The sequence below is a fragment of the Tripterygium wilfordii genome, chromosome 12 (genome assembly GCF_013401445.1).
Source record: "Tripterygium wilfordii isolate XIE 37 chromosome 12, ASM1340144v1, whole genome shotgun sequence".
NCBI classification, from domain to species: Eukaryota; Viridiplantae; Streptophyta; class Magnoliopsida; order Celastrales; family Celastraceae; genus Tripterygium; species Tripterygium wilfordii.
Window position 1 is genome coordinate 3,878,272 of NC_052243.1, and position 10,365 is coordinate 3,888,636.

General features: G+C 38.8%; 1 protein-coding gene across 2 annotated transcripts; it reads right to left on the reverse strand.

Moving 5' to 3' along the window:
* Positions 1-19: 19 nt before the first annotated feature.
* On the reverse strand, positions 20-9,414 carry LOC120010935 (LRR receptor-like serine/threonine-protein kinase SIK1). 2 transcript variants are annotated; one of them, XM_038861878.1, is made up of 8 exons: positions 9,042-9,414; positions 5,100-7,148; positions 4,913-4,967; positions 4,232-4,380; positions 3,576-3,662; positions 2,973-3,101; positions 2,509-2,623; positions 1,196-1,335 (listed from the first exon to the last, which is right to left on the reverse strand). In XM_038861878.1, the coding sequence occupies exons 1-7, from the start codon at positions 9,108-9,110 to the stop codon at positions 2,522-2,524; spliced, it is 2,640 nt and encodes an 879-aa protein (XP_038717806.1). In that variant the 5' UTR covers positions 9,111-9,414; the 3' UTR covers positions 1,196-1,335; positions 2,509-2,521. The 2 variants fall into 2 exon arrangements, with proteins under 2 accessions (XP_038717807.1, XP_038717806.1); XM_038861879.1 differs by lacking the exons at positions 3,576-3,662; positions 4,232-4,380; positions 4,913-4,967; positions 5,100-7,148; positions 9,042-9,414 and having other exon boundaries at positions 20-1,335; positions 2,973-2,996.
* Between the last annotated feature and the right edge of the window lie 951 nt (positions 9,415-10,365).

Here is a 10,365-nt window from a genome sequence, read left to right on the forward strand (position 1 = left end):
CTCTCCGTTGCTTCTCATGTCAATAAAGCAGTTAAAATGCTGAGTTTCTATTCCATCCAGTAAGTTGATTAGCAGAAACCAAATCAACAAACAAAAACAAATTACAAGATCTGATGCTAATGTAAAGTTTTGTTTAGATTCGTCGTTTACAATCCACTGACTTCTTCTGATTCCCCCCTTGACAAAAAAATAACGTATCAGGGCAGTAATACAAACAATTATCAACCAAGCTCACATTTGCAGAACCCGGTTTCAGACCCGCCAAAGGACCCGGGATTGGCCCGAACAAATAGTTCCCTCCCAATAACAGCCTCTTAAATGTTGATGTTTTGACTCTGGAAACAGCCACTTTCAGAGCATATTGAGCGGGTATCATCCCTCTAAACCTGTTCTGTTCCAAAGACAATGCAGACAACCTTGGCATTGCAGCCAAGAAAGCAGGAAGCAAACCTCGTAGCTGGTTGAAGCTCAGATCAAGAGCTACTAATCTGCTGGTGAAACCCATGTCACCTGGTACTTGAATACTCGTCAAGTTGTTGTGTGAGAGAGTGAGTTGCTCAAGGGAGGGGTGGTTAAAGAGAACTGATGGAACAGGACCACAAAGAAGGTTGTGACTAAGATCCAATACCTGTAAGAATCTCAAGTTGAACACACTTTCCGGAATGATTCCCTCCAAGTAGTTGTTTCTTATGGAGAGCTCAACAAGTGATTCAGGCAGTGTTGATGGAAGTTGACCAGAGATCTGGTTATCACTTGCATCAATGTAGTACAGATTTTTTACGGAACCCAGATCAATAAACTGACCAGATAGCTCATTTTGTTGGATTTCAAGTCTTTTCAAGCTTTCAAGCCGATCAAAGATTGGTGGTATTGAACCACTCAAATGGTTGTTATCAAGATAGAGCTCTTCCAGGTAAAGGAGAGACCTGAGAGAGACGGGGATTTCACCAGAGAGTGAGTTCTTAGAAAGGCAGAGTCGTCGTAGGGCAGTGAGGTTAGAAAGTGAGTTGGGGATCACGCCTGAAAATAAGTTGCAAGAGATGTCCAGAGTTTGAAGGTATGGAAGGTTCCAGTTGGTGGAAGTGAGTGAACCCGAGTACTCTGCTGGGTCGAGGGTTATCTCGGTGATTCGAGATGAACCATGGATGATTTGGTCACACCTGAACCCACAGGTAAACTTGGAGGTGAATATATGGTCACATGGGTCGACTGAGAAGTCCCATGAGCTCAGGCATGATCCAGTCACCATTGAACTTGGCTCCACACTGTTCTTCAGATCCTTGAGCACTTTTACATCTGCCAGGTGAGTTTTTGATTCTGCTTTCATAAACAGCCCTGCAAGTGTCATCATAAGTACAGAATGTAAGAGGACGGAGAAGTTGGAACTGCATTTTGACATTATTTGATATGTTGTCCTCTGCTTAAGGAAAATCTGTAATGACATGGGAGAGACGGCAAAAGCATAGTGAGACTGAGAGCTGCTTGAGAGAGTTAATTGCAAAGCAATGTGGATTTTGCATGTGTGTAACCAAGCGTTGGATCCAATACAAATAAAAAATGCAAAGTGGGGACCCAAGTGTATATGAACAAGCATTGTTGTCAAAATATAGGCGGCGATGATGTGGGTGATTCACTTTTAGGGCTATGATAACTTTTGAAGCTATTCCAAGTGGATAGTCAAGCAAGCGGACGTACTTATAATGGATCGCCACTCATGATACTCAATTTATTATGGTTTTCAAATGCCAAATCAAACTTAATAAAAAAAAAACATATAACCACCTCTCAGACCAATGATACTCTTGAACTAATGACTCCAGCCTTACCAAACTTGAACTCCACTCATTTCCATTTAAAATGGATCCAGGTTGAATCAAATCCTAGATCAAGGTAGAATCAAATCCTAGATCGAGGTTGATTAGTGACTTCAAACCCTATGCCCAAAATGAGTAGTTCACAAATTAAAATATTCATCAATATCCCACTCTTCAATGATGCATCGAATCCAATCAATCACTGGACATGCTCTGGAATTTTCAAGGAAAAACATTTTCCTTCATGTTTCCTTTGTGGGTTAATGCTCGAATCAGGTCCAAGAACTAATTTTGTATAGAGGGTTTGATGGCAATCCACATCTCTATTTAACAGAATCTTCTCAAAATCTACGTCAGTGGTTTAGGTACGTTCATATAACGACATCAATTCAATACCAATCTCCATTTTTTCGTGAAAGATCAATGTAGTTAAATTCCTGTATCAATAGAGTTGTGTGTGCCAATGATGTCTAAACATAAAATGACCACTCGAGATGCTACATCCTACACATCTTAATGACGTGGGGTGCCTGAAGAAAATCTTTTTTTGTAAATGGAAGATATCTTAAAAACATTTTTGGTGCCCCATCATCAAGAGCTCTGGGTTGATATGGTAAACTCATGCTGAACATAAGTTACAAACAGAACCCAGAAAGCAGTTAAAAGTGACCACTGATGAGGTTTCAGTACTTACACATCTGCAGCCATCAAACTTGGTGCTCCTGGGCTTGATTCGTCTTCGCGATGCCATCCAGATACCTCTCCACACGACTTTGGTTCAGCTCAAATACGAATGACATTCCCCTTATCTGCAATTTCACCAGTCAGATGTAGCAAGCACCCATATAACTATTCCCTACCATTGTTATAAATTCCAACATGACAAATTTTCATACAGATGTACATTTTATTTATAAATGATCAGCAACATAAGAATAGGTGACTCCTGCGATTCTATAAAAACAACCTTCAAAACGGTAAATCTTTCAGCAAATGATGTTATATATTTTAACGAAAACGAATTCATAACTATTTAAGACCATGAAAGCACATTAAAGACAATTAATCGAAAGATGAAACAGACAAGAAATCAAAATGATGCACAATAAAATAAATGGCAAACATCATCAAATTTGAGAAAGCACTATCAAGACATACCTCAATTAAACAACTGGGGCTAAGGCCTAAACTCTGCCCAGCAACTACTTCCTTGCCGTTCACGAAAATAGAACACTTGCCAAGATTTTTCAGACTGAAAGATCCACCTTTATCCAAGCTTATAGTTGCCTGAAAAAATAAGAGTAAAGACACTATCCCTTTCAAAGTTGTACCGTAAACATGGGGAGCTTCAGTGAGTTGAAATAGGCTACAAATACCAAAAAATTAAATAGAAGATGGCTTAAATGAAAGTTTGAGCAACCGGATAATAATGCTCATGCTCACACAATACGGCTGCATTGATACAAATTATTAGATAAATGTTTCCTTCAATTAAGGGAAAAGCAAAGTTCCCGGAACCAATATTACACTCACGCCTGAAACAAGCAGGTCTTCATGGATGAAGAATAAAACATCTAATATAGTGATTAGTGAAAGCAGTTGAAGCAAGGGCACTGAGCAATATCTCGTTTAGTGGATCTGCTGATGCGTTGAAGAATAAAACATCCTTCATTATGAATCATTGGAAAACCTAATAATGCTTGTGTGATGCATTGACTATATGCTGTAATAAACCTAATAAGGCAGTAAAAGCTAGTTCACCTGCCGTCGCGATATTTTATTGGCACGCCCTTCTCTTCCCAGGTCAATGTCAAGAGTTAGATCTTCCGTTGCTCTACCAAGTATAACCTACACAAGACAAGACAATACTATAAGTTGAAAACATATCCTACATGCCAACTTCAAACCAAAATTCTCCATTAACTTCAGAAAGGCTCAGAAAGTAACAAAAAAATACAAAATTACATTTTTCCTTCCCAAAACTCTGGGCCCCAGCTGTAGCACATTGGGATTACATAAAAAGATAAACAACTCCCAAGCACAAAGTCAGAGAATGGTGGGTGTACACAGCCTTGCCCCTGCAGATGGAGAGGCAGGTTACGTGACTTTAAATTGTCTAGGTTGCTATGATGCAACTCTACCACTTCGCCACTATATATAAATATGAACTACTTAATTAGGTTGGTCTTGGTTCCAAAAGATAGAAGTGAGTTTTCATCCGACAGTAAAATTGTAGCTATTTAAGTTGTGATTTATGGGGATTGAGACCACAAGTAGGCCAAAATATTTGGAAGGCAACCTAGAATTATATAAGAAAATCCTCATAAGCAACTCTTCAAAGGTTAGGCAAGACCACATGCCTCAAAACAACTCAAGTTTCCCTTTTCTTTTCTTTTTCTTTTAGGATAAATAAATACCTCAGGTTTCTTGATATAATGCTTGGAATGCCGGCCATATAAAATGGCAAGTGCTCCATGTGATGCAATGGCTCTTTGCATATACGAACCAACACCCTGCTCCAGTCTTATTATCGCCTTCTTAGCATCCTTGTGTTGATATCTTGACACTGCACCATGGAGATCATATGCCATATTCAGAGGATAAAATACAATACCAAAAAGAAACATCAAGATAGAAAGTCTCCAGGCATCAAATGTATAAGATGTCATTAAACAAATAAAAAGAAAAAGACCCAAAAAGGAGCTCAGTTCAGCTCAATCATTTAAGGGACCAGAAAAACCACCATGGTAGGATTAATCAAGAAAACTACCTGACCGCTTAAATATGCAACAAATGCATATGGTTTTGCAGTGCAGACTATTACCATAAGTATGAATCTTGTTTACATCCAATGGACAGAAACCACAAGAAAATGATACACAGAACTAGAATATGCCCTACGGTACAGATTTATACATCACTTGAAAAAATAGTGTTGGTACACATACATCCAAGAAATTATCCTACATTAACGGCAAAGGATACCAGCAAAGTCTGAGGATCATCAAATTAGTACTGCAGAGAAACAGGAATGGAACAAGTTGTTTAACGAATACTCAGAAGACCTTGAAATAAAAAAGAATACTATGAAGTCCAACCTTCTTCGTTAGAGTACAAATCTTGGTCTTCTGGTTCCAAGTCCAAATCCAGTATCTAATGACATTAGAAAACACATATTTATATAAAAAGCATTGATGAGAAACAAAGAAGAAAGAAGTTATGATAAACAGTTAAAATTAAATAATAGATCGCCAATCTATAGAAGGTTAAAATCTTAAAGTTTACCATTGCCTCAACATCTGAGAAATAGGGTACATCACTTTCAATAGGCAGCTCCTCTAAATCTGATTTTGGAGGTTCTGCATGGTGTTCTGTGGCCGCCACATTTACAGACCCCATATTCGCATCTGATACTTCATAATTTTGGGTTGTTGCTGTCTCATCAAGCTCTTGTTTAATGTCACTGGCATGCCTCTGGGGATATCTTGTAGAGCTATCTGATCCCAGAGCTGGCTTCTCCATAAGAGAAACAATTGATCTTCTATCAAGATGCTTCGGCACAGCAAATTCAGTGGTCTCATCCTTTAAAGCAGCAGGGAGGCAAGTGTCTGCACTAAAATTAGCTGAAGGAATCTGAGCTGAACTACCACAAGCATTGGCCACACAACTGGTTGTAACATGGGTGGAGTCCTTATTGGGCACCTCAAATTTCACCCCACGATCACCAACTAGATGGTGTAATCCCCCTGACATAAGTTGTGCTTCACTAATATGCGAAGATGGACGAGATGGACTGGGATTTTGAAGATCTCTCTGCATCAAAGCTGGACCTCCACTAGTTTTTTGATTGCTTGGCAAAACCTTTGCTGATGCAAACGTTTTATTATCAGCTACAAGATTTCGTCGTGCCACAGCAGAAACTGATGAACGCAATTGTTTTGGAAATGTAACATCATCATTGCATGGAATTTCAGGGTCTTCAGTATTTAACATACAGCAAATTACTCCATCAATCATATCAGTAAACTGTGTGTTTGAAACTGATACAGAGGGTGGCCATTGAACCTCTGAGTTGCAAACAATATTATCACCACATCGCAACTCTTGGTTGCCATTAAATTCCCCAGGACATGCACCAGGTTGATTTGTAATACAGTCCGAAGTGACTGATACCCCGGGTTCAGTTCCATGTGGCATGCAATTTTTATCAAAATCTGCCGGTGAACTCAACAAAAGGGAGCTCAGACCATCATAGTAAGACTTATCAATCCCATCCTTCCCATCAACATCCATGAAAAGAAGTTCATCATCATTAGTAAAGTCCAAAAGGGAGTTGGAGAGCTCGGCAAGAAAAACTTCTGTGCTGGCACTAGGACTTTTAGATTCATCACACAGCATCTGCTGCTTCAACTTGGAGTTTGTTTGTATATCAGTATACCCTGATGTGGTTGTGTCCTTAGCATCACCATTATTGACAAGTGAAAATGTTTCCCTAGCGTGCAAATCTCTCTCTTTTAGATCTACATCTACCGTGATGGCTGCTACAGAAATGCCTTCAACTGTTCTCCAGATTGGCATCTCAGGAAGTGGAGACGAAAAATCCAAGTTCTGGAAAGATACGTCACACTCAGGAATGGAAGAATTAAAGACCTGTTTTCCTTCAAATTCATTGCACATATTTCCTGGATCACCGTTTATTTGGTCATATGTTGAGAGATGTTTCATACTAGAATTATCAGCACCATACAGACTGTGTGCTGGCAGTTCTTTCTGTATTGTATCTTGCTCCATAGGACAATCTCCTTCAACAGGAATTTGAAGACCTGTTTGAAAAACATGGGTAGCAACACCATTCTCAGCAGTAACATCACCCTCCACCAAAATTTGTGGAAAAGCATGATGCACGACATCCAATTTTGATTCCTGGAATCCAAATTGATTTGAAATGGGATCTCCCAGTATGCAACTTCCAGATAAAGGGTCAGTTGCACCATCTATGTAGTTGCTACTACTAGGAGGGCCAAGAAAACTAAGATCCATGGAACCAAATGACTCATTTTGGATTCTTTTCCGCAGAGCATAGTAAGAACTACAGAGGCTTTCACCTTTTCTCTTCCCAGAACTACTTTTGTTTACTTTTGAATTCCCTGCCTTGTTGAACTTTGATGGAAGCACTGAAGCAGATCGCTCTAACTCAATCATGCGAAAGGAAGCCTCTGCAGAAACCACAGGATCGTAAAGAAGCGCATGCCATCGTTCTTGCAGCTGCCTAATAGTGAATTTTCGGGAAAACTGCACTGCACCTTTAGCAAGAGATTCTAAGGAGGCACCAGCCTTCAAATAGAAGAAAGAAAAACGAAATCAAAAAAGATACACATGAATAGGCACAAATTTGATACTTATCTCACCTACCTTAAGAGCAAGAAATAAATACGTAAATTCCGCTCTCTACACGGTCAGGCACCGATATTTTAAGGGGCATAGGGGTCATGGTTCCCCCATAAAGTTTTAGAAGTTATTTTGAAGAATTTATGTTTAAATAGCTATAATGAAAATTTTAATACAATTTTATTGGTTAGCCCCTCCAAAAGTATTGCAATACCACTTGACCCACCTAGAAAATAATGCAAGCTCGGCCACTGCACTCAGTGATTATCCTACCAGAGGACTTTGCTTATAGTTTAGTTATAGTATAGTTATAATATATGAATTACTACTCATCCTCGCTCTTTGCTATTCAAAGAAAAAAGATCTTTTCTCATATTTACCTAAACTGTTTGCCGTTTAATGCCCCATATGGTAAAGTAAAATTTAACGACTTACTGAATATGCTACAAACAGTAAGATTCACGTCTTATATGTGCATATGCATTTGAATAACCAATTAACCACTTACAATGACAACATAATCATGCCATGAATACCATTTAACATACTATCATAGAAATATTCTATTGCTGATTATCAATCCAATTTTTATGACAATCAAGGGCTTGTGCTACAGGGTTTGAGCCAACGTAAGTATATCCCATTGAAATGACATAAAAATTCAAAAAGCTCTCGGTGCAGATCCAAGGATACAGCAAACCCGAAAAAGGATAACAAATAAATTTTATTAAAGCTTGATGAAAAACGAAAAAAATACTTAGAAAAGATACACTGGCTTGTGCTACAAACTAGCCATAAGTGCATGAATCAAAAAAATGATAAATGATAAATAAAAATCTAATAGGTAGGACGAATGATGTCCTAAGACAGACCAGTCTCCAAACATCAAACATAAACCAGACCATATACAAAAGTTTCAAGCTAAATTAAACCGAGGACTAGGAGACAAGACTCCCCTGCAACACTAATGTCTGTGGGGAGGGCATATGTATATAACGATTTCCTCCGCATTGAGGAGAGGTGCTGGCTGCTTCAGCAACTTGAACCTGTGTCTTGCAATGAACTAATTTCACCACAGCACCAAGGATCACCATTGTACATTCAATAGAAATTAATTAATAACGAAAATATACAATATTATGGAGTAATGCCAAACACATTAACACTTTTCAGTTCTGAATATTGTTGACTCAAAAGAAAGCAAACATATCAACCAACCCAAATTGTCCAATCTCTCAACTGTTGGTACTTGAATGCAATGTATCTGTCCCTGAATGTAAGGGTAGAAGCTATCTAGATAATAAATGCACAAAAATCATTCTCCACAAACAACAAAACACACTGAAGAGGAATCATAAGCCTTCACACACAAAACTGTGGCCCTGATTACGTGGAAAGAGATGTGACAGAAACCACAACCTAATAGCCAGTTCCACGCGTCAAAATCCCATGCCTTCGACACCACTACAATGCGGAATCTTAACAAACTAGTCATAAACCTAATTTATTGAGTCAACCCATCTAATACTAAGTTACTAACCTAAAAATTAAGAAAAGTGAGAGTTACACACAAGGAATGTCAATAGTTTCAGTACACATGCCACATAAACTACAATCCCCAATTCTCACTATTCAAGCTTCAACACAAGGGGACGAAATCTCAAAATCCTTAACAAAAACCACAACAATAAGCCTAAAACTGTATATATCACCATCTAAATTAAACGGAAAGACAATTACAAAACCAATAACCTAAAACGGGACAGGGAGAACAAACTGAAATGCATCAGTTCTTCAAAAATAATCAAGAAATAAACTGATAATGCACAAAGAGATCACCTCCACAGCGTTTTTCAACAAAAGATCGTCCTCCGGCGTCCATGACGTCACTGGAGCCAGAGCTCCCATAGTTAACTCTCCCTCTCTTCAGTAAAATTTTTGCAGAGGGAGGGATAGAGAGAACTAGTGAAGAACGGGGTGAGAGGGTTTTAGAGAAACCTAATGAAAGAGAAAGAATGGTCGGACAAGGAGGGGCAAATTCGAAACGTGGATATAAGAATTGGTGGTGTGAACGGTGACCGGTGATATCACGGAAAATCCGTGAAATCGGTGTCGAGCGAGGCCACGTGCTCTGCAGGAGGGTCCCCTACTCGAACTGTGATTCAAGTTCAGGTGACGGGAAGGTGGACGCTGGTTGTTCCGGAGTCGTGTGTACTTGGGTTGACTGTTGAGTATATACTCCATTATCAAAACACATATATTATTATTAAATATTAATTAGTGAAGGAATTGTTTTATTGTCTTATGGCATTTTTGCCTATGATGGTATCAAATTCTTTTGTCCCAAGTTTCCTTTTTTTTTTTGCCGAACCTTGAATTTTCGGCTGGTTTCCATTTTTATCCCTCCATTTATGGGAAGAGTTTGAATTTTAATATGTAATCTTAATTATTTGTGATAATACCAAAACTACGCTTCACGAGAAAGACGACCCGTAGCACAAGGGGATGACGTGTGATACCAAAATGTTAAGCTGACACATCATCGATGTACTGAATGAGCTCCCACCGAGCTGTTGATTAGGGCATTAGTCGACTTGTCGAACCAAGCAAAATAGTACGAGAGGAGTTGCCAAAATAGTGCGCTCGACACAATGTGGCAGAGTTGAGAACATCTCGACTAAACTCAAATGTCACATCGAAAATCATGAGTGACCAAACAACGAAGTAAACCCAAAAATCCTAATAGGAAATGAATCAGAAAGGGATTCACTCTCTGAAAAGTCATCCTGATAATCAAGGAGATATTCACCAACCATGAAAAGATCTTCTCATACTCATACAAAAAGGGGTCACCTCTAAGCCATAACCTTTTATTGCTAAAAACGAGAACTCCAAACACCGAGCAAAACTTTCAGAACTCTAAACACCGAGTAAACTTTATTCTTAGCATTTTAAATGACTTAGCATCAGAGCGTCCCCTTAAGAATTCATTTCGAAAACCCCTTAAATCACATTTTCTCTAGTGCGGGTCACCAAAGCATAGCTGAGAAGTCACCTCCTGATAGCTAGTTCTACAACTCAATACGTCAACTAAATCGAGCAAATTTTGGACGCCATCAATTTGTAATATTTTTTCCCTTTATGATAACTTGGATTTTCCATT